Raw genomic sequence first — 26501 nt, forward strand, 5'->3', positions numbered from 1 at the left:
TTCATTAAAAACAACAATTTCAATCAGAAGCCCATTTAACACCATAACATAAACATAAAAAATAAATATTTTGACATTAAAATAAATTATTTTAAAATACTATTATAAAATGTTATGTCTACAGCAGGCATATACTTGAACATACTTTGAAGGTCCTTAGCATTATCATTAGAAATTTGTACAACTGCAAGAGGTCTTGCCACAGCTAATGCCAGAAAACAGGGTCGACATTTTTTTTGGGTTGAATTAACCCAGCTAACACGGGGACGTACAAAAAACGTTCAATTAACGTTCACACGAAATATCTCGGGCGCGTTATAAACCCATTCTAGATTAGACGCTCAAAACCGTCCTTCCAGGACGTTCTAAAGACGTCGCAAAAAGACTTAAATAAGACTTCCGTTTAAAAGCAGTAATTCAATACAATAATTAGTCTAGAAAATACGTCTTTTAAACGTTCAAAAGACGTTTTGAACGTTTTTTGAACGTTCAAAGGACATTTGTTTCGCAATGAGCGTATTTTACCAGCCACAGAATTTTTAGGAATTTGGGAACAAAAATTTAACATTCAGAAAACATAACTGAATTGGCAACCAATGTGCCTTATTAATTAAAACAAAAAAAACACAAAATTAAAAGTATACACAAGATTAAAACATATTTCAAATTACGGATCTAAAAGATATCTGTTGTTATGGTTTAGTTTTTTACGGCGAATGACGCCTTTTCTATCCGGCGCTCTTTTCGAGATATCTCCAACGCAATTTTCTAGTTCATTCTCGGCATACTTGAGCATGGTCTCTGCAAAATTTAAAAAATTATATATAAATAAGATTTATAAAGTATAATAAAGATTCAATCAAGTTAGCTTATACAAATATAAAGGTTAACTGAACTATTATTATTATGTAATAAAAATATTTAACAAAAAAAAAGACAATTTCAGCGCGGTCACACTTTTTTAGTATAAAAAAATTAGGATAGTTTAGGATAATTTAGGAAATTTTACAAAGATTTTAAGAAGATTTACCGGTAAATTAAAAAATAAGAATAAAAATCTTAAGAGATTTTAGGAGGATTTCAAAAATAAAGTGACACAAAAATATTTTCATTTTATATAAAAACTGTAAGAATGCCTAGCTAAGATAAATAAGATAAAATTAGGGCCTAAACCCTGTTATTTAAAATAAACTAACATTTCTACACATACAAAAATATTAACTTGAAACAAATTAATATCATACTTGCATTCAACAAATTTAACATTGGACTAAATAGATGACTTTACGACTAAGTAGCAAACAATAAATAATCAAAAATCATTTAAACACACAGCCAACTTCAAAAACCAAATTTCATATTTCATATTATCCAGTCATAAAATCCCATCAGGAAAAATAAAAAATGGTTGAAAAACTTAAACATTCAAATTTAAATCTCAGTTTTCCTGTCAATAAGGATTTTTTTGCTGCTGTAATTTTTTTTAGTAAGCCCTGCTTTTCAGTGGCAACCCTCTGTAGCGCATTAGATTTTAAAATTGTTAATTATTTCTATCAATGATTTCTGCTTTTCCGATTGCAATCCATACTCATCTGCATCATGTCTGAGCTGAAGTATGGTATCTTCAAGGGTGTGAAATCTTCATTATTACTAGTGATCTCTTTATTAAAATTTTTCAGTTTAGTTTCACGGTCAGTTTTTAAGGCCTTCAGGGACTTCGCTTTCTGACTGCTAAAGTATAGTTTTTGTGCATCCTTGACAGGTCCCATAAGTTTAGATGTCAAAGCCAATGGGGATGATTTAATATTTTCACTGTACATGTGGTCATGTACAAGTCTCAGTGAAACAAGAGTATTAGTTAGCATATTATTATCCAGAAGTTGATCGTTCATACTAAATCCACGCTCTACTTATGCCTGGCCATAGGACAATATTAGAAACAATTGGTAAATTTTCATTAAGTTCTTGAATCTTAAAGCACCTGTACATTGAATCAAAAAAAATCCAATCTATCACTTTCTTTTTTAAAACCAAGAAATATCTCCTTGTTCACTTTCACAACAATAAATAAAAATTGTGAATACTCCAATTCAGCTTAATCAGCAGCTGAAGGTGATACCTTTTTATAAGAAACTAGTTTCAGCAATAACTTGTCAAAATAAAATTCACTCATCTTATGAGATTGTACAAAGGTTATAAACATATTAAGTACTTTTTTTAACCACATGTTTGAAAAACACTTGATTTTTGACATCACTGATATCAACTTTTAATAATTTGAAAGTTGAGGATGCTTCAGGCAATACTTCTTTTCTGATAAAAATAGCCTCTTTAACTTTCATAAAAACAGCCTCAGTAAACCCTCAATTGTTCCCACTAGAAAAGGCGTCATAAGATTGTCGGTTTGGAAAAATTTACAAAAAAGAATTTAAAAATTTTGCAGTTTCCTTAAAAAATTGCAACTTTATTGGGACTAACACATCTTTATAGCATGGAGAAAGGTATTCATAACTGGTATTTTACCCAGGATTACATTGACTAGGTTAATTGCTTTTCGGTAAATTTTTCCTAAACTCAAAAACACAATAATCTTGGGTCATATTTCCATAGCTCTCTTAGCTACTTTCTCATTTTCAGTCAAACGATGGCTACAGAACTAGAGAGCATAGTCTGAAGACTGAGCTTGAGTAAGATTTTCAAAATCAACACAACGGGGAAGGCTGTCATGGATTATCTTATATAACGAAGACAGTAATTTCTTCAATTTCCATTCTGAAGATTTCACCATTCTTGAATTAACAGTGCAATGTGTGAAAGCTGCATGATCCAATTGATACCAACTAACTGAGTTCACATTCACTTCTCCAAGCATTCGAATTAGAGTGAAACAAAGACGTAATAACATTTGGACAACCCATGGAAACCTGGAGCATTTTATTTTCTTTTAAACCACTCATACATTTACAGAAATTTATTATAATATCGACAGCAGCAGCTTTTCCAAAGAATTCAAAGTTATCTTGTTTTTACCATCTCTTGTTTTTACCATCACTAATGAGGAGTCCCAATATCTAAATACAAATCCATCTGACTCTTCTTGAAAACTTGGTTTTAAGATTCATTAAAATGGCAAACAAACTGATCAAGCTCTGATAATGTCTCTCCCATAATTTTCTTAAAATATGGTGCAACTCCGAAGATCACAAGATAAGTGCACTTTGTTTTCCCACAAGAAAATTGTTTAGCTATTTGACTATTACTAAACATTGCAGTAAATATTTCAGATTTTTTTGCGTTTGACCAAAAAGAATGTTTTGAAAACACAACATTAACTGCCCACATTATCTTTGCTTTCTTTGCTAATTGTGACTCTTTGCTTTCTTTGCTAACTGTGACACAATAATTACAATAGAAGTTTGCTGTGGACACAGTGCCGCTTTTGGGCAAGCTGGTTTTATTAGTTGTTCTACAAAAATTTTCATTGCATATTTATTACAGACAGGCATACGTTGTTTATGTTACCATTAGCGTGTTTTTCAAATGCTTTTGTACCGAGACCTGCAACAGATATAACTTTCAAACATACACTGAGGCATATTCGTTTAGACGCATCAATTTTTTTCTCTTTGTCTTAATTTTTTTCTATGAATTTTCAACTGATATGCATGCAAGTTATTATCAAAATAATTGTTGTGTTGTGGGCTAATAAAAATCACAAAAAAATTTTTTCTATATGTCTTTATTAACATGAGAGTATGTTTGATATACAAAAGCACATTTTTTAATTGGAATATATCTATAGACGCAATCAGGTTAATAACGGTAATTATTGACTTTTAATCACTTTTACACAAATAAATTGATAAATTTTAGTGTAATTTGATCTTTTGCTCTTCCAGTATCATTTTTATTGCATTTTACGAAATGCCTAAAGGAAAGTATTTGACAGATACTGAAAAAATACAAATTAATTTATATCGTGACTCAGAAATCTCACCAGCACTTTCTATACGAGAAATAGCAAGAAAAATTGGAAGATCTGACCATGTTGTACGAAACTACATTGCAAAAGGTGACAATTACGGTGTAAAAAAAGCAACAAAAACTAATTGAATTCGCTTCGAAGCAACCAAAAATAAATCGAATGCAACACAAATAAAGGATAAATTATTATTGCCTGTCACCAATAAACATGTTGCACATATTCTACGTACAAAACCAAACGTAAAGTGGAAGAAACCACACCAAAAACAAATGTTAAAAGAACACCATAAAATTGCTAGATTACAGTTTGCTAAAAACCATATGCATTGGACTCATGAGTGTCAAAACGTAATATTTTCAGATGAAAAAAGCTCAATTTAGAAAGTCCGGACTCTTATAGTTGTTATTGGCATGATCTAAGAGGAATAAATGACCCACAAACAAAACGAAATTATGAAGGAGGAAGTTTAATGGTTTGGGGTAGATTTTCTTATTCAGGAAAATTGACTCTGTGTTGTGGTTTCCCTAAAATGAACTCGATAAAGTATACAGAAATGTTGGATGATGTTCTCATAACTTATATGAATGAAAACATGGACGATAATGCCATATTTCAGCAAGATAATGGTGCAATTCACATATCTAGGCATTCTATGAAATGGTTTAAAGACCACAACATCCCGATTCTCGAATGGCCAGCTTGTAGCCCGGACTTAAATCCAATCGAGAACGTGTGGGGAATGTTATCAAGAAAAGTTTATGACGCTAAAGCAGCTGGACACCAATTTAAAACTGTTACTGAGTTAAAGTGTAAATCCTTGAAACATGGTCCGAGTTGGTTCAAACTACACTTCAACGACTAGTAGAGTCAATGAAAGGCAGAATTTTTTAGGTGATCCAGTGTAATGGAGAACATAGGCATTACTAATTTCCGTCTTTTAATGTCAAAAATATGACTGCGTCTATAGATATATTCCAATTAAAAAATGTACTTTTGTATGTCAAACATACTCTCATGTTAATAAATACACATAGAAAAGTTTTTTTGTGATTTTTATTAGCCCACAACACAACAATTATTTTGATAATAACTTGCATGCATATCAGTTGACAATTCAAAGAAAAAAATTAAGACAAAGAGAAAAAAATAGATGCGTCTAAACGAATATGCCTCAGTGTATCTTTACATTTTACCGAACACAAATCATTGGGACATTTTTGTACCCATTGTTTATAATTATTGTAATTTAACCAATGATCTTGAAATTATTAAAAGAAATTCTTTATCTCGCTTAGATTCAAATTAGATTCTTTCATAATAGCTTCATTTGATTTAAGATAAGATAAAAACTTTGCGGTATTCGTGGGAAACTTATTTTACAAATTTTTCTTTAAAAAAAAATTCCTAAAAAAACTGGAAAAAAAAATTTCAAAAGCCCTGCTTTGAGAAAGAATTTCAGTTAAAACTCAAAGTTATCCAGCTACTTTTTAAGAGCAAATCGATTCTCTTTCAAATAAAAGCCTTTGAGGCAAATTACTTTTTGAACATTCACTTTTACCAAACATTTGTTTAATGATGTTTTTGGTTTTGAACTCATTTTCCCATGATGAAAATAAACTTTGTTTTTTTTAATAAAAAGGTTAAACTTTTTAAAAGTGAAAATTTTAAATTTATTCGAAAGTTTTCTATAGAATTTATTGAATGCTTTCATGCTGACAAATTTTTACCTAGAATTGAAAAACAAAGTTTTGGTGTTATGTGTTGCAGTTAAACATGCTAGACATATTCTTGTATTCAATGACTCATTCAAAACAAGAAAACGCAGATAATACTCTTTTATTAATTAATTAAAATTTATTCGTTCATTTATATTTAAAATAAGCGAATGAATAAATCCTGTATCCGTATATTGCGTATATTGCGTAAATAAATCCTGTATCACGTATATTGCACAAAATAACGAAGTTTATTTCAGATATGTAAGGAAACAGTTGACTTCGTTATTTTCTGTAATATACCTTAACAAAACTGTTTTTAAAATTAACATAAAATATAACTAAAACTAACATTTATAAAAAAGAATACATACAACTCAAAATAAATAAATCAAGTTTTATGAATAAGTTACTCTTTGAAATTAATCTTTCAAATTTTCAATGCCGCAACCGCATTTTTTAGCAAAAAAAATTTTTATCATAAAAATATAAAATAAAATTGTAAAAAACTTTATATTAGAACAAACAACACAAAAGTAAAATCTTAATTAAAATAAATTATTATTCAACATTGCACTTAATGTATCGGCGCAATTTTAATTAGAGTTAACAAAAAAAAAAAACGAAAAAAAAAAAAAGAACCGATTTTGAATTCCAAAAATTGAAAATAAAAGTGTTAAAGTTAAAAATTATTCAAAGATAGTTCAATTAATTAATATTAATTATTTGAACCATCTATGAGTAATTTTTAACATTAATAGTTTTACCTTCAATTTTTAGAATTCCAATATAATTAAAATATTAAATGTAAGTTTTATTTTAAGTGTCGCAATTATTTAGTTCCATCTCAATGATAATCTATTTTGATAAATTATATTCGTTTAAATTGAACAAAATGATTGCGATACTTTCTAACACTAAATACACATTTTATATTTTAAATATAAAAGCGAATTGCTCTGCTTTTAAGGAACAATTATCTTTACTTCATTGGAAACATATAGATTCTAATGATGCTAATTTAGCTTATAATTCGTTTTTAAAAACATTTTTTGAGATTTATGATATTAATTTTCCTAAACATAAAATACTAAAAAAAAAAAATATTTCACGTCCCCATGGATTACAAAAGATCTCAGAAAAATGTTCTAAAGTTAAGCAAAAGTTGTATATAAAGTATTTAAAAACGAGAACATTAGAAAGTAAAACAATTTATAAATATTACGCTAAAAAATTTGAAATGCAAAGAAAAAATTTAAAAAAAAGATACTACATAAATTTACTAGAAAAATATAAAGATAATTCAAAGCAAACATGGCAAGTTTTAAGAGAAATTACAGGCAGTAAGAAATTGAAAGCTAGCTCTTTACCTAAAGCTATTAAAATTGATAATAAAATATTTGATGATCCAGGAGTGGTAGCTAATAAAATGAATGAATTCTTTACTTCAGTTGGACCAAATTTAGCAAAAAAAATTAAAACAAAATAACTCCACTGAACACGCTATACTCCAAATAACACAATATATTACTGAATCATTTGAAAGTTCCAAATTTACTTTAGGCATTTTTATTGACTTGTCTAAAGCCTTTGATACGATAGATCATAAAATTCTTTTTAAAAAACTTAAATATTATGGAATCTCTGGCAATGTTTTGAAGCTTTTAAAAAGTTATTTAAGTAATAGAAAGCAATTTGTTCACTATGACGTATTATCGAAATCAAACTTGTTAGATGTAACATGCGGAGTTCCTCAAGGGTCTGTCCTAGGACCTCTCCTATTTCTCATTTACATAAACGATCTTTATGAAGCATCTAATTTAATGACAATTATGTTTGCTGACGACACGAATTTTTTTCTATCTCATAGTAACATAATTACCCTATTTCAAAGTATGAACATAGAATTAATTAAAATTTCAGAATGGTTTAAATTAAATAAGCTTTCTCTTAACATTGAAAAAACAAAATGGTCTCTTTTTCATCCATACTACAAAAAACATCTTCTACCAAGTGAATTGCCTGCTCTTTTTATAGATGACATTCAAATTAAAAGAGTAACGGCTACAAATTTTTTAGGGGTTTTTATTGATGAAAATCTGACATGGAAAAAACACATTGAAAACTTATCCTCTAAAATTTCCAAAAGTATAGGATTACTATCTAAAATAAGAAGCATGCTAAATAAACATACTTTAATTCAGCTTTACCACTCTTTTATTCATTGCCATCTAAACTATGCTAATGCGGCTTGGGGTAGTGTAAGTAAAACTAAATTAGAACCACTTTATCGCCAACAGAAACATGTTGCACGATTAATTTTAAACATCGATTTTATCATGCTAAGCCTCTTTTAAACGAAATGAAAATTCCTAATATATATCAACTTAATATTTTTAATGTAATGTGTTTTATGTCTAAATGTAAGTCTCGCACATCTCCAATTTCTTTTCACAATTTATATTCTTTAAAAGTTAAAAATAAATACAATTTGCGTAATGAAAATTTTATTCCTTAACCAGTTTTCAAAACTAATTTTGGTAAATTTTGTATTTCATTTAGAGGAGCATTTTTATGGAACAAAATAGTGTTAAAACTTTTTGATTTCTCTCATGAATGGATCTTTTTCTTATTTAAAAGAATTTTAAAATTGAAAGAAATTCTTTTCTCAGTTGAAAACATTCTGGTATATTTTTAAGTTTGTTTTGTTTTTTATTAATACTCTTAGGAATTTTTTTATCGTAATTTATATATACGAAATCTTTTATCTTAACTTTTATATATATATATATATATATATATATATATATATATATATATATATATATATATATATATATATATATATATATATATATATATATATATATATATATATATATATATATATATATATATATAATATATATATATATATATATATACGTATATATGTATGTGTATTTATGCGTATTATTTGTATGTGTGTATATATATATATATATATTGATGTGTAAGTATATTTATTTACATGTTTGTATGTTTAAATATGTATAAATAATTATATTTGTATTTTTGTGTGAATATTTGTCTTTGAATTGTTAAAGGATTATTTATTATTTAAAATCTGTTTAGGCGGTTCTCGATGACAAGATCTTATGATCTTCTGAGAGTATCCGCGTTCTTGTTGTAACGTTAACAAAATTGTAATTCTGACTATACGTATTTTATTCATTCTTATGTTGTAAAACTTATTTAGAATAAATAAAAAGAACAAAAAAAAAAAAAAAAATATAATCAAGGCGTTTAAAAGAAAAATTTATCATGTGAAATAATTCAGTTGAGCATAATACAAATTTTTTATTTAACTTTATTATGGAAGTTCCATAAAGACCTCACTCCGATGTAATATTAGCAATTGAGGTACCAAATGCAATACAAAACCATAAATTGAATTTAGTTTTTTGCTAAAATGGTTAAAATTTATTTAATAGATGGGTTTGAACTATGCATAACTTTTGGATAGACACAACTTTTAGACTGCGCACTGCAATATATTTTTGAAATTTTAATTTAATAAGACATTAATTTCATTTTGAGATAAATAAATTTACACTAATTTTTTTTTGCAAGGAAAAATTAAAAAAAAAATTATTCATAATTGTTTAATGAAAACTTCAAAAAAGTGTAAATAAATTTATGTTGTGTTTGAATCTAAGAATCATACATATGTCAGGCTGGGCTGGTATCTTATTAAAGTTTGAAAAAATAATCAAGTATTAATGAAGATATTATATACAAAAAGAAATAATTTATAAGTTAAAAATAAAACTTTAAAAATGCCCACAATTTAAAAGCATCAAACGAAAATTCGGCTGCGTTTTACACCACAAATAAATAATTTAGTCTTAACTCCTTATATAGACAACTCAAAAACCGCAGGTAGTATAAATTTTTATACCTGATCTACTTAAGTATAGTTTTCGTATCTTAAGCAGACAAACTTGGAAAGTTTAAAAAAAAAATCAACTAGAGAGTGATGAAAGCAGTTTTACAAAATTTTTATTTAAAAATTTTTTATAAGTTCATTAGTAGAACAAGTATATATATGAAATATGTATATATATATATATATATATATATATATATATATATATATATATATATATATATATATATATATATATATATATATATATATATATATATATATATATATATATATGTATATATATATATATATTGTTTGTATGTATGTCTGTATATACAATAGGAAAAAATGGAAAACATAGAATCAACAAGTTGTGAGGCAACACAGGATGCTGTTACTGAAAATGCAGAATTACCTTATGTTGAAATAGTGACAGATTATATTAAGTGTGACGACCACTATGTACCAAATGTAGCACCTGAATTGCAAACAGAAGAACAAGCACCAGGAGAATTTAGTTATGCCGAAGAAACTGCAAATGATAAAATTCAGGAAATAATTAACAAAGTAAACTTTCTTTTTAATGCTTAGTACAAATAAACATATTTTAAATATGAATTATCACCAAAACTTAATCATCTTTATTTATTTATCTTTTTAATTTTAAGATTAAAGATGAAGTGTCAAAGCAAACAGGACAAAGTTTAGAGGTTTACGAAGCAATATCGTACATATCACAAGTTGTAGCAGGGATGGTTTATATAATAAAGGTAATTACATATTTAGTTTGATATTTATGATTATATATATACATATGTATATATATATATATATATATATATATATATATATATATATATATATATATATATATATATATATATATATATATATATATATATATATATATACATATATATATATATATATATATATATATATATATATATATATATACATATGTATATATATATATATATATATATATATATATATATATACATACATATATACATTAATACATATATATATATATATATATATATATACATACATATACATTAATATATATATATATATATATATATATATATATATATATATATATATATATATATGTATATATATATATATATATATATATATATATATATATATATATATATATATATATACATACATATACATTAATATATATATATATATATATATATATATATATGTATATATATATATATATATATATATATATATATATATATATATATATATACATACATATACATTAATATATATATATATATATATATATATATATATATATGTATATATATATATATATATATATATATATATATATATATATATATATATATATATATATATATATATACATATATTGGTTCTTTTCCAGGTGCATGTTGGCGATGACAATTGCATTCATGTTCGAGTATACTTACCATTATCAAACGATGATGTTGAAGCAACACCAGAACTGAACGATATTCAAGTAAACAAATCTAAAGAAGATAAAATTGATTTTTTTTAAAACGTTTGTCTTTAAAATAATTAAACCAAATTAATTGTCACGGCTAAAACTTGTTAAAAATAATTTTTTTTTTTTTTTTAATTTCACAGTTTTCTCATTTTTAAAGATTTTTTTCAATATTGTAAAAGTTAGTATTTAAATAAAAGTTTTTTTTTGGTTTTTTTTTATATGATTTCAATGCAACCCAACTTTCAAGCATACAATTCGAATTATTTTCCAAATAAGATTTTTTTACTGATAACTAGTATTTAAAAAATCAGCAGCAACTAAAAAATTTGTAGAAACTTTATTTAAATAAGCAACAAAAAATTTGTGTGACGTTTTTTATTTAGTTTTAAAAAAACTAAATAAAAAACCTCACACAACGTCTTTTTACAAAGTGTCTTATTAAATAAATCCTACATACTTTCCATTATGTTAATATATAAATCTTACGTTATTTCCATTATTGCGTTCTGAATTCGAGTGTCAAACTTTTGAATATGTTTTCTGAAAAACCTAGCGGGTACAGACGTCTGTAAGACGCCTATACAACGGAAGCGACAAAACGCTAAACCGAATTTAGATAGCATCACAGAAAAACGCGATGCTCTTTTCTTGCTCCAGTTTCCCGGAGCGTTTATTTGCACAAAACAAAAACTAATTGAAGAAGGAGAAAAACCTTCAAAATTTTTGTATAATTTGGAAAAAACTCAACAGCGGAACAAGTCAATTACCGAAATTCGCTAGAATGACGGCACATTGACGAGTGAACCTGGTGAAATACTAAACTCCCTTGTTTCATATTATAAAAACATTTACACCAAAACTAGTTTATGCAAAGACAGCCTAAAATATGTCTTTTCACACATCACTAAACGTTTAAGTGATAATGAAAATCAATTTTTAAACACCCGCCTAACCGGCGTGGAACTGAAAGAAGCCCTTTTTAAATTTGAAAACGGAAAATCTCCGGGCTATGACGGACTTCCAGCTGAATTTTATAAAACCTTTTGGCACACTTTAGAAAAAGATACTAGCCACTCTATAAAAAAATCAATTATCTCACTGATTCCTAAACAAGGAGATCTTACCAAATGCAAAAACTGGAGGCCCATATCCTTAATCGGCGCTGATTACAAAATAATCACAAAAGCGCTAGCCCTACGACTTGCAAAAGTAATGGGCAAAATTATAGAACCAAATCAAACTTGCGGAATCCCAGGTAGAACAATATTCTCAAATTTACATTTAGTCCGTGATCTTATCGATTACGCGGAATTTAAAAATCTACCTAGTTTCATTTTGTCAATAGATCAAGAAAAGGCGTTTGATAAAGTCGTTCGTGCATTTCTGCTTCAGATTCTCCGAAAATTCAATCTCGGAGAAAATTTTGTATCTTTTGTCAACACCTTATATTCAGAAGTTTCGGCATCTGTTCTGAATTGCGGTTTCCTGTCAGCCTCCTTTCCTACGGAAAGAGGAGTTAGACAGGATGACCCCCTCTCTCTCTTTCTGTACGTTTTTGTTGCCGAAGCTCTCGCTTTGGTGATCAGAGCGGACAGCAGAATAGAGGGTTTCCCGTTACCAGGTACACCTAAACCCCTCAAAATACAGCAGTACGCTGACGATTCGTACTTTTTTGCCAGGGACGTAAAATCAGTCCGCTTTTTTTTCGAAAAAATAAAACTGTTTGAAAAAGCAAGTGGTTTAGTGATCAACACCTCAAAAACCAAGGGTCTCGCTCTTGGGGGTTTTGATCCTAAAATGTACCCGGAATTGGACGACATATAGTGGAACAACAACACCGGTTTTAAAATATTAGGTATTACTTTTTACACCAGACTGAGCGATACTACCAATTTCAACTGGTTAGTAACTCTAAACAAAATTGAGAAAAAACTCAAGTTTCTGGGACTATGTACTTTATCACTTAGGGGAAAGACTATGTTGATAAATAAGTTAGCAATGTCAAAAGTGTGGTTTCTGGCAAACGTGCTGCCCGTTCCCGAATGGGCAATAGAACGTCTGCATAGAGCCATTTTCGAAAATCTGTGGCAAAAGACCAATTTCAATTCGGTCAAAAGAGAAACATTTTTTTTACCCGTCAAAAGCGGGGGTCTCGAAATTTTATCAACGAAGGAGCAAAGTTTTGCACTTCGCCTCAAAACACTCTTTCAACTGAAAGAATGCGAAGAGGACAAAGCTCACGACTATTACTACTTTTCAAAGTATTGGTTGGCGAGTTCACTTATAAAATTTACGAACCAAAACCAAAGCTGGAACTTTTTAAAGCAGAACAATTTTCCAAAACACTGGGACAACAAAACGTCTCAGTACTACAAAATAACAATAGAAGTATTAGACAAAAACGGGTCCCTTTTTCACGTCCCCCTAAAAACAACCAAAAATTTTTACTTAGAAGTGGCAAAAAATAAAAATACAGTGGTCCCAGCAGAACTTTTCTGGAACGGTTTAACAAAAACAACAATGCCGCGGACCCAAATTTGGAAAAAAACTTCGCCTACCACGCATGCGGACCGACTCAAAACATCCTCTTTCGTTTCTTACACAACAGTTTACCTTCTGCGGCCTTGCTAGCCAAAAGCACAAGGCAGCAGATCGTCAAAAATAACAAATGCAAAACTTGTGGTAAAATCGAGGACAACATGCACATCTTTGCCTACTGTCCTCCTTTTGTAGAAATTTGGGAGTATTTTAAACACGTATATAACTCCTTGACATTCCGAAACAACTTTTCTCCGATAAATTCGATTTTCTCGATTGAAACAGCGAATTTATCGGAGAAAAACCCCACTTCGCAGCTGCTGTTGAGACTCACTCAAACCATCATGAGTGCAATATGAAACAGTAGATGCCACCACATGTATAGTAACAAAAAATTTGACCCAATGGCGGTGATCAGGGTGATAACAAGGAACATCAGGAATATTATTACCTTAAAATATAATTATCATGTCCGTAGAAACACCGCGGACATCTTTTGTGAGTATTTTTGTATCAAAAATGTTTTCTGTCAAGTGGAGAATGGAAGTCTGAAACTAAACATATGAGCTAAAATAAAACAACGGCTCGTTGTATGTTTAGTAAAGATTTCCTTCCCTCTTGCAATTTTTTTATGTTATACAACAAAATTATTATTATATATGATTAGCAAATCACTGCCAGCCCTTATTTTATGAAATAACATTTTAACACATAAGTTTCATATCTATAGTGTTCGTAACGTAATGTTTATGTAAAAGTTCTGTAATTCTTTTTTAAATTTTTTTGCATATAAATCATTCTTTTTACCTTATGAACCTTTCCTTAACCTATTTTAAAATTTCTCCTTTTTTTAACTTAATGTAAACTCTCGATTTCTTTCCGCACAACAGCAAAAAAATAAAAAGCGAAAAAATACAAAAAAATATTGAATCAAAAAACACAAAAAAATTAAAAATACAAAAATTAGGTGTGCCATGCTAGACAAGAATAAAATGAGAATAGAAAACTAGGAAAGAATAATTTCAGAATAGAATGTTTTATGATAGAAATAAAGAAACCTTACTAGAAAAGAATTTTTACAAAAGAATAATTTTTGGCAGAAATTTTGAAAAGAAACTTGAAATACTTTCTAAGAAAGAATATTTTTTAATAAACGTAAACAACTTGCTTGGAAAGAATTTTATTTAATAAATGCGAAAAACTTGCTAGGAAAGAATTTTATTTCATTAATCCAAAAAAAATTATAACTGTAATTACCAAATTGCGCGCAAATTCTTTCTTAAAATTTCTTTTCTAAAATTTCTCTGCTAATACGTTTTTACAATTTTCTTTGCTAGAAAGAAAATTTTACTTGTGCGATTTCTATCCTAAAAAAGTCTTTGCTAGCAAGTTTTACAGTTTTCTTTGCCAGGAAGGATATATGTATTTCTTTCTTCTTTTCTATCCTTCAATTATTCTATCCTAAAAAGTAATCATGTTTTTTTCTATCATAGCAAAAATTTTCATGTTTCTTTCCTAGAAAGGCTTTCTTGAATTCTTGTCTAGAACCGGCCACCAAAAATTATATATAAAAATATACAAAACAGATTATGTATATAATTACGAAAGCTTGTAAAACCATATATTGTAAAAACTTAAAAACCTTAGTTAATGTTATTAAAAAAAATTGTAAATATTTATTATTTTGTAATAAAAAAAATTTGTGTTAACAAGGTAAAAAAAAAAAAAAAAAATAAACAAATGATTAGACAATCACTGTCAGCCCTTAGTTTATAATAAATAATTTATATAATTGCATGTTTTCTGTATTTTTTTATTTTGCTTAATAAAATCTTTCTCTACTTTTTTACCAATATATAATTAATCTAAATCAACTTCTTCTAAAACCTTTCTCCGTATTCCCGATTTTTTTTCGCGCAACGGCTCAAAAACAAAAAGCAAAAAAATGTAAAATTAAAAATACAAAAAAATTAAAAAATACAACCAACAAAAAAAAATACAAAAACAAAAAAAATATACCTACATATAGAATCAAGAAATTATTTTAAAAATATAAAGATTTATAATGTTAAATATTTTCATTTTTTTTTGTTCTTTTTTACAATATTTATTACATTTTAAATAAACAAAACTTTATTACAATAATAAAAGTTAACAAGTCAAGATATCGTTAAGAAATAAATAACAAAAATAAATATAAAGAACGCGGATACTCAAAGGAAGACCAATCAGGTCTTGTCACAGAGAAACCGCTAATTGCTTGTGGATAAAAAACAATAAACAATTTGTTTTTTATCCACAAGCAATTACACAAATTGTTTCCGATTATTTAGTTAACTTTTAAGCCAAATCAATATATTTCTAGTAATTCCATACCACTCCAACTTTTTTAAAAAGAATTTTGTGATCAATAGTATCAAAAGCGTTTGCCAAGTCAATGAAAACACTTAAAGTAAATTGAGAATTTTCAAATGAGTCAGATATATTTCTTGTAAATTGTAAAATGGCATGTTCAGTGAAATTGTTTTTTTGGAATCCATATTGATTAATGTATAATAAATTGTTTATAGTAAGATGGTTATAAATTTTATTGTACAAAATTCTTTCTAAAACTTTAGAGAATACAGAAAGTAGTGAAATTGGACGATAGTTACTTATATTCTCAGTGTCACCACCTTTTAATATTGGAATGACTTTTTCTAATTTTAGAGCTTGTGGAAAAATTCCCTGTTTAATTGATATTGAAAAAATCTTACAGAGTATATCTTTTTAAACATCAAATAAACTTATAATAATGTTGCCGTTAATACCATAAGGGCCTACTGCTTTGTTAGATTTCAACATTTTAAATGCAATTTCAAACTCTTCAAAAGATAATTCAAAAGAGTTCAAGTAAGAGTTTAGAGGGAAACATAGATCAATCATTAAACTGTTTGCTATAGATATGTTTTTTGCAAGATTTGGTCCTGCAGACACAAAATATTTATTAAACTCTTCCGTAATTTGTCTTTTATCATATAAAAATTCATTATTATGTTAAACCATGTTTGGCAAAGGGTGAGATGTACTTTTTTTGCTGCCAGTAATTTCTCTTATTATAAACCAAGTGCGCTTAAAATTTAATTTATATTTATCTAGTTAATTTAAATAATTTTTTTTTTTTTTTTTTTTTTTTTTTTGAGGCTTTCAAAAAGTTTAGCGTAATTTTTATATATAATTTTATTTTCATTTGTTTTACATTTTAAGTAATTAATGTATAATTTTTGTTTAATTTTTGAGGACTTACGTAAACCTTTTGTAATCCAAGGCGATTTAATACTTTTAGCTTTGAGATTTAAATTAACTTCAGGGAAATTAGTGTCGTAAATATCATAGAATGTTTTAAAAAAGGAGTTATAAACTAAGTTTGTATTATCAGAGGCATCCAATCAATTAAAGATAACTGTTCTTTAAAAGATTCAAGGTTATTATTTGTAAAAATTCGCTTTTTGAAAACTCGTTTTTCATTAGGAAGTAATTTATTATCTATATTTATAGAAAAGAAAACAAAAAAATGATCAGATATGTCATTTTTAATTATGCCTTTTATTAAGGATACGTTAAAAACGTCAGTGGTTAAAATATTATCAATTAAAGAAGCACTTGATTAAGTAATTCTTGCCGGTTTGCTAATCAAATGAATCGCACCATTTTCGAGAATGCCATTATAAAACTTTTAAATGTTATTATTGACGTGGTATTAAAAACAATCTAAATTCAGATCACCCAATAAGTAGATAAATTTTGTTTTCGCAGTTACTTTTTTTAATAACGTCGTTACATAAAAACGATTTAAAATTTTTAATTTCACCTGAAGGTGGGCGATAACAGCAACTTAGAATTTTATTTTTTAATTTATTGGTTAAAATTTTAATCGTTAAAACCTCTTTATCAACATCAGTGATGCTGATGTCATGCCGGGTAAAATATTGAAAGTTATTTTTAACATAAATAAGAACGCCTCCGCACAGTGGGCCAGTAGGTGGACAAAATGGGAAAAATTTTAGTTGTCTAATCTTGAAAACCTATTTAATTTTAGTATCTACATATATTAGGAGAAATCTATTGATAATTTATTTATATTAAATCCCTTAGTTACCAGGACTCTAAGCATTTGAATATTGAGATAAAATAAAAAAATAAAAAAATTATAAATAAGTAATTAACGGTGACATCAACGTTGTGTTATATTTCAATTACATCTACGTTTTTGAAACAAAAAATTAGTACATGTTATTCTAGAGTATTTAGAGATAAGAAAAACCAATGTGTGAAATAAATTTGTCATAGCATGTTATCTCAGTTATACTTTGAAAATCACAGATTAAAAAAAAAAATTTCTTAAGAAACTTATTTTTTGCCGCACAATAACTAATAATTACCACAATTTGCCATGTGTTGTCTTATATTTATTTGAGCAATATCGAGTTTTAATTGATTGCTCGTCCCCTTAAATCCCCGTTCAGATTTTATGTATGTTTTAACTTGGTTGCTATGGTACTAAATTTTGCATAGCAACAACTCTTTTTTACATTAACGTTGTTTTAACAGTATTTTACTTGCGCTAAATACACAATACTGGGGGTATGTATTAAAATGAGATTCAGAATTCTTATGAGGTTAACTTTTTTTGGTTACTATGGATACCTTACTTTGCATAACATAGCAAAAACATATTTTCGGTAGTTGTTAGTAATTTAATTACTAGCACTGACAGTAATTTAATTACTTTTAATTTTAATTACTAACACTTGTAGTAACTTAATTACTAACAAGTATTAGTAGTCCAGGCGGCATATATATTATAACATTTTACTTTTAAATACAAAATACTTGTTACAATAATTATTTAGATATGGTTTTGTTAAACTTAGACATTCATAATTTTCTCCAAAAAAACAATCTTAGTATTTCAAAACAAAATATTACTGAAGATATATTAAAATTTATTCAGCCAAAATTTGCTGATTTTAAAGACGTTGATTTTAGACATGCTGTTCAACAATTTGTTTACTTGTATATAAAAAAGTGGAAATCTGCAAACTATACTGTGAAAAATTTTGAAAAGAAGTTTGTGAACTGGCTTAATGAATATTTAATTGTCAGAAAAAAAGACAATGAACCAACTGCAAGTAGACGTGGTCGAAAACCAGTTGCATTTGATAATAGTTCTAATAAAAATAAAAAACGGCGTGTATCTTGTTTAATTGAATCTCATTCATGCAATGAATTATTTTTTGCTGCTAATAAAAAATTTAGAGATGAATCTGTTGTTATTGCTGCCAAGAATGTTTTAAATATATCAAATACAGATAAAGCAACTAAATATTCAGCAGACGAAGCACTGGCTTTAATAATTGGTGCAAGTCTGACAAAAGCTTCCTATCAATTGATTAGAAGCGGAGCCTTGGAGAAAGAATATAACATCTACCCCGCTTACAATGATGTCAGAGATGCAAAATTGAAATGTTATCCTGCAAACATAACAGTGGAGGACTATTCAGCTTCAGTTCCTTTAAAAGATTTAATGGCTCATACTTTGCAAAGAATCTGTGCAGTTCAGGAACCTGTGCTAAGGCACTTGATATTGAACGACAAAGCAATAAAAACAATGACACTAACGTGTAAGGCTGGTTTTGATGGTGCTACTGGCCAAAGCATTTATAAACAAGTTTTATCAGAACCCGACATTAACAGAGATTTAAAGCGTGAAGAATCATTATTTATTACTTGTCTTGTCCCATTGGATTTGACTGGATTTAACAACAGCAACGAAAAGGTGCCTATTTGGAGAAATCAAAAGTCGTCCTCCACAGCCTATTGTAGACCCATAAGATTTACATACAAAATGGAATCCAAGAAATCTGTGATTGAAGAAGATCAGTACATTATAAGTGAGATAGAAAGCTTGGGTATGATTTTAATAGAGGTTTGCGGATCTTCTATTGAAGTGAATTGTATTATTGAACTTACAATGATTGATAGGAAGGTTCAAACAATATTATCTGAAAAAAATAACTCATACCAATGCTGTTCAGTGTGTGGTGTCTCTCCAAAAAATATGAATAGTCTTGATATCCTTGATATAGACTATACTAACAGAGAGTTCAAATATGGTCTTTCCAGTCTTCATGCATGGATTCGATTTTTTGAGATGTTATTGCACATTGCATATAAAAAAGAAACAAGAAAGTGGCAAGCAAGATCTAAAGAACACAAAGAAAAGGCATCTGTAGCTAAACAAAAGATTCAGACTGATTTTATGAACAAAATGGGACTTGTTGTTGATTTCCCTAAAAGTGGTGGTTCTGGAACAAGTAATGATGGCAATACCTCAAGACGTGCTTTTGCAGCATATGAACAAACAGCTGAAGTTCTGGGTATTGACCAAAACCTTATATTCAGATTTTACATTATCTTGGTAACGCTCTCTTCAGGATATGAAATAGACTGCTTAAAGTTCAAGGATTATTGTTTTGACACTTTTAGACTATATGTGTCCCTTTATCCATGGTATTACATGGCTCAATCAGTTCACAAAGTATTGATACATGGACAATTAAAAGCCTTACATTACCCATCGGACTTATGTCAGAGGAAGCTCAAGAGGCTAGAAATAAAGACTTTAAATCTTATCGCGAAAATTTCAGCCGAAAAACATCCAGAAAAGCAACAAATACTGATCTTATCAATAGACTCCTAGTTTCCAGTGATCCTGTTATTTCATCATTGCGTAAATCAACATCACACCAAACAAATCATAAAGCATTTCCTTCAGATGTTTTACAATTACTTAAACAATCTTCAAACGATATTATTGTTTTATAATTTTTTGATGTAATTTAAAATTGATAACGTTTTCTTGCACTATTTTTTGCTTTTATTATTTCTAAAACATTATTTACCTAAATACTCAATTTTTATTCAATATAGGTGGGTCAAAAATCCGATAAGATATTCAAATATCAATTTACCACTTTGTAACTAAGGAAAGTATCCGGTAACTAAGCAATATAAGTATCCATAACAACTAAATTTAAAAAATTATCACTTTTGTAAGAAGTGTGATCTCATATTGGTACTCATGCCAAATTTAGTAAATATAGCACTTATAAAATATCTGCAGATAACAAAAGTAGGTTGTTGCTAAGCAAAATAAAGCTATCCATAGCAACGAAATAAAAAAATATTACCTTCATAAAAAGCGCAGACATCATATTAGTACTCATACTAATTTTAGTGAATATAGCTCTAATATTAAATTAGTTATGAATTTTGTCCAGTAAAAGTGCATTCTGGCCCACTGTGCTCCGCCACGCTTATTTGTTTTTTGTGCCAATGAAATTACATTAAAAACCGACAGTTCAAATTTGATAAAAGAATTTACGTCATCCGAACTGCATCATGTTTCTGCTAAGCAATTAAAAAAATTACTAATTTCTTCAATAAAGTTACTAAAGATTTCAAATTTTTTTTTAAACTTCGAATATTAATGTGAGTTGTGTTAATATTATTTTGATCAAGAAATCCTTTAATTTCATGAATATAAAAGTAGTTGCATTTATTTTGCAAAGCATCAGAATCAGTAAAATAATTAAGATCAGGATCAGATTCCTCGTCTAATAAGAAATCATTAGTTCGAAAAAATTATAAAAACTCTAAATTTAAGGTTTCATTATAATCCATTTAATTTTTGTTTTTTCGTATTCGAAATGAGATCAAAGAATTTCTTTTATAAATCCCGTATGATTAATTTATTATATACAACTTTAGCGTACTTACCCTTTGCCCTTAAATCTTTTGCCTCATTCAGGAGTTTTTTCCGCAATTCCAGCGTATGATCACTATAATCTTCATTTATGTAAACCTTTTGAGTCCATAATTTTATCGTCGTATATTTTCTTAATATCGTGGCTTTGTCTTTGTAGTTAAGAAATCTTACTTCAATCGATCTATTTTTTTTATTGTTGTCAGGTAATTTTTTGCCTACTCAATGCGCCCTTTCAATTTCAAAGTTTCCGTGTAGTTGAAGTTTATTATTTAAAAACTCCCTTACTTTATTTTCACTGTCTTCCCAACTTTCATTTTCAATTTTTTCAATCCCGCAGAATCTTAAGTTGTTGCGTCGACTTCTGTCTTCAAGTTCTGCCAATTTGTAAATCATTTTAGTATTTGCATATTCATTTATCAATGATGTTTTTGATGTTTGATGATCAGCAACTATTTTATCATAATTATTACTCACAAATTTAACAGCTTTATTAAATTCGCGTAATTCCTTTTTTAGTTCCTAGTTCTTGTCATTTACTAAGTTTAATTTGTTTTCAAGTTTTTCAATTCTATCATTAAACATCTTCATAATAGTATTTTCATAAATTTCCAAATTATCTTTTAACTGTGCAGATGTAAAATTTTTCGTAGCCATTTTGAATTTTTTTTTGATAACCAGTAAGTAAAAAAAAAACATGTCCGCTCGCGGTGAATGCTAATAACTAATGTGAAAAATATTTTTAGATAAATCAATGTTAAATTTATGTGAAAATTAATATTATAAACGTATGTTATAAGAATATATAATAATGGAAATATATATAAAATGAGGAAAAATGTAAAACTTATTGTAAACATTATATGCTTTTTTATTTTGCAGAAATAGTATTAAAAATTTATAAATATGTATTATTTTGAAACAAAAAAAACAAAAAAAAAACGTCATCAGCAATGATGACTAAGTTTATGCTCAAACTTTAATTAGGTGACCTATTTAACAGTATGTATTGCACCTTCTAACATTGTGTGCAATCCCTGTCCACTTTCTCTATCCTATCTTTCTAACACGGTTATTTCTTTATTTCATTTTAATATATCTTTGTTCTTCCCAATTCCCTTTACTCTTTGTCCGTTGAGCAGGTTATGACTCTCCTTGAGGAGTTGAACTTGTATTTGTGGGCCTTGGTAATGTGGCCTCCGTATGGCAATTAGCTGGAGGAGGATACACCACAATACCAATAAACAAATATTGATTTATTAAAATATATACAATATATACAGTAGATCAACATTTACAAATTTACATTTAGTTCGTGACCTAATAGTTAACGCAGAATTTAAAAATCTACCTAGTTTCATTTCATCAATAGAACAAGAAACGGCGTTTGACAAAGCTGGTTGAGCGTTTCTGCTGCAAGTTTTCCAAAAGTTTAACCTCGGAGAAAATTTTGCATCGTTCATTATTATTCAGAAGTTTCGGCATCTATTCTAAATTGCGGTTTTTTGACGGTATTCTTACCAACGGACAGAAGAGTCAGACAAGGCGACCCTCTCTTTCTTCTGCTGTACGTTTTTGTAGCTGAAGCTTTTGCTTTGGTGATCAGAGCGGACAGCAGGATAGAGGGTTTTCCACTACCAGGAACATTAAAACCTATTAAACTACAGTAGTACGCAGACAATTCGAACTTTTTTGCCAAGGACGTAAAATTTGTCCGCTATTTTTTCGAAAATGTAAAACTGTTTGAAAAAGCAAATGGTTCTATGATCAATGCCTCAAAAACCAAGGGTCTCGCTCTTGGGAGTTTTGATCCAAGTAGTAATAGTAGTAGGAGCAGTAGTAGTAGTAGTAGTAGTAGTAGTAGTAGTAGTAGTAGTAGTAGTAGCAGTAGTAGTAGTAGTAGTAGTAGTAGTAGTAGTAGTAGTAGTAGTAGTAGTAGTAGTAGTAGTAGTAGTAGTAGTAGTATTAGTAGTAGTAGTAGTAGTAGTAGTAGTAGTAGTAGTAGTAGTAGTAGTAGTAGTAGTAGTAGTAGTAGTAGTAGTAGTAGTAGAAGCAGTAGTTGTATTTATTTCGCCGTTAAGAATATATAAAACGTACAAATATAAAAAAAGGAAATGGCTAGAGCAGGAAGAAGGCATCAATTAGCCTTTTCACCTAACCACATTAAAATTGTATTTTACAAGTCCGTAAAATATTAAAAAATCTTTACAAAACGTCAAGTATACGAAGTTAAGAAACAAAAAAGTACTAAAAAATTAAAAGTAAACTTATTTAATAAAGATATAAAATGTATAAATACATATGTGTATATACATATACACATACGCAGATGGTACATACGCACATACATATATATACATGTTACCTCGTATTGTCGTTTTTATAACAAAATGAATAAAATTCCATCCACAACAACATAATATATATAAAAGTGTCTAAAATAAAATAAATATAAGAAAAATTAAAAATTAATATAATTTACAAAAAGGTACTGCATGTTAAGATTAACGGAATAAAAAATAAAACTTTTAAAACTCCAAGACAAAATATTCAAAAGTAAACATTTTTAAAAAAGCATCACAAAGACATTGATATTCTTAATAATAATAGTTGGTTTTTTTCTTATTTTTAGTTTTTTGGTAGTTAACATGTTAAAGTTGTTGAAGTTAATGTGTCATTATAAATTTGTTTTGATAAATTCTAAAAAAGACTGGCAATATTTAGAATATTAAAATCCATATTTACTAAATGATATTTTAAATTACCTTTGAATTGCGGAAGTGTTTGTTGGTTATTATGAACAATCTGTTTAAAACTTTCCATAAATAAGGTCCCCGATGCTGAATAGAATAAGAACATAACTTTAGATTAAATTTTGGAGTTGCAAAATTGTTTTCGGAAAATCTGGTGGGGTACTTATGGCTTATTTTACAAAAATATTGATGAAATATTGTTGGAGATGAAATATTGTTCGTGTTTTATTTTATACATGAATTGTGTAAAATAAAACACGAACCACCTCCAACAATAAAAAAAAAAAAGACTAAATATATATTAATTTTGTACACGTTTAATGATCCAAGCTTACTTAGACGTGGCTCAAAAGGCACATTTCTTGTTGCTTCAAATACAATTCTGCAAGCATGTTTTTGTTTTGAATAAATATTTTTCAACTTTGTGTAACTTGTGCTTGCTTATACAATATTTCCGCAATAAAATAACTATGTATAAAAGAAAAATATAAATTTTTTAAAGACCTAATGTTAAAGAATGGTTTTGCGTTATATATTGTTGCAATAATTCTTGAAAGTTTTCTTTCCAGAGAGCTTATATGAGTCTTCCAAGATAAATTTTCATCTAAAATAACACCTGAGAAGTTTACAGATGCTTGTCAAGTAATATTTATTATATTTTGTTTATAAAATAGTATATACTTAGTTTTTGTTACGTTAAGCGATAGTTTATTACATGTAAACCATTTACGTTTACTTTGTTTAACTCTTCATTAACCACTGTAAAAAGCGTTTTAATACCCCTATGTGAATAAAACAGGTTGGAGTCATCCGCAAATAAAATAAAATTTAATAAGTTTGATGTAAAAGATAAATCATTAACATAAAGTGAAAATAATAGCGGGTCTAAAATTGAACTTTGAGGAACTCCGCATGTCAATATATTTTTGGAGATTTTACCTGCCTCATATTATATAAACTGTTTTCTGCTTGATAAATATTCTTTAAACCAGAGTGATTTATTGTTTTTCATTCCACTATGTTCAAGTTTTTTAAGAAGAATGACATTGTTGATGGTGTCAAAGGCTTTAGACAGATCAATAAAAACTCCTAATATCAAACAATCATCATTGGAGGCATATGTTACATGGGTTACTAGCTCGGTCAAAGTGTGATCGGTTGAGTGATTTTTTTAAAAGTCAAATTGCTTGTTGAACAACATATTATTTACCTTGTTGTTTATCTTGTTGAACAACATGTTGTTTATGTTGTTTATGTTGTTTATGTTGTTTATGTTGTTTATGTTGTTTATGTTGTTTATGTTGTTTATGTTGTTTATGTTGTTTATGTTGTTTATGTTGTTTATGTTGTTTATGTTGTTTATGTTGTTTATGTTGTTTATGTTGTTTATGTTGTTTATGTTGTTTGTTGAACAACATGTTGTTTATGTTGTTTATGTTTTTTGTTGAACAACATGTTGTTTACATGTTGATTAAGTAGCTGTTAAGCATATTATACATTATGCCTTCGAGTAACTTAGAAAAGCATGACAGAACCAATATTGGTCTGTAATTTGAAGTATTTGAATTATCACCAAATTTAAAAATAGTTAAGACTCGTGCAATTTTTAGTTTTTCTAGAACAGTACCTGATTTAATAGAAAGATCAAAAACAAAGAGAGGGTTCTATATTAAAAACTGATTTTACAACATGCCCGCTAATTTGATCAAAACATGCACTAGTGTTGTTTTTAAGACTATCTAAAATAGATCGCAACTTATAAATATCTATTTTAGATTCATCCATTAATTTATAATAGGTTTTTAAATATAAATCATATAAAGAAGAACTTGACGGAACTCTTTCAGCTAAGTTAGGCCCAATATTAAGAAAGAAGCTGTTCAAATTTTGGGCAATTGTTGTTTTATCGTGTATAAGTTTAACACCTACTCAAATTTTTTTGGCAAATTATTTTTTTCATATTTTTTTGAACTGCCAATAATTTTTTTAATTACCTTCCGCGTCTTTTTAGTGTTTCCGTTAGTTTTTTCTAACAACTTTGAGTCATAAAAGTCACAAGTCTTTTGGCGTTTTTTTTAGTTTTTTCAAATGTACTTTTATAATGTTTATAGTTTGTTTCATTTTTATAAGTTTTATTTTTTATAAACTTTTCATACAACTTTTTGCTTTTTCTTCGAGGATTTCAGTAGGCCTTTAGACATCCAAGGTCAAAGGAGTGACTTTGTATTTATAACAATTTTTTTTTCTGGAAACGCATTATCATACTGATCACAAAAATGATGAAGAAATAGTTCG

General features: G+C 27.8%; 1 protein-coding gene across 1 annotated transcript; it reads left to right on the forward strand.

Annotated features, from left to right (window-relative positions):
- The first annotated feature begins 9920 nt into the window (after positions 1–9920).
- LOC136077636 (cystatin-B-like) lies at positions 9921–11317 on the forward strand. The gene is made up of 3 exons (XM_065791892.1): positions 9921–10177; positions 10279–10380; positions 11025–11317. The coding sequence occupies exons 1-3, from the start codon at positions 9959–9961 to the stop codon at positions 11157–11159; spliced, it is 456 nt and encodes a 151-aa protein (XP_065647964.1). The 5' UTR covers positions 9921–9958; the 3' UTR covers positions 11160–11317.
- The last annotated feature ends 15184 nt before the right edge of the window (positions 11318–26501 follow it).

Source organism: Hydra vulgaris, chromosome 03 (genome assembly GCF_038396675.1).
Source record: "Hydra vulgaris chromosome 03, alternate assembly HydraT2T_AEP".
Taxonomy (NCBI): Eukaryota; Metazoa; Cnidaria; class Hydrozoa; order Anthoathecata; family Hydridae; genus Hydra; species Hydra vulgaris.

Excerpts from the sequence above, each read along its gene's own strand:
- LOC136077636 (XM_065791892.1), top strand. The coding sequence starts at position 9,959 with ATGGAAAACATAGAATCAACAAGTTGTGAGGCAACACAGGATGCTGTT. Across the intron at positions 10,178-10,278 it reads TTCAGGAAATAATTAACAAA|ATTAAAGATGAAGTGTCAAA; the intron begins GTAAACTTTCTT and ends TTTAATTTTAAG. Across the intron at positions 10,381-11,024 it reads GGATGGTTTATATAATAAAG|GTGCATGTTGGCGATGACAA; the intron begins GTAATTACATAT and ends GTTCTTTTCCAG.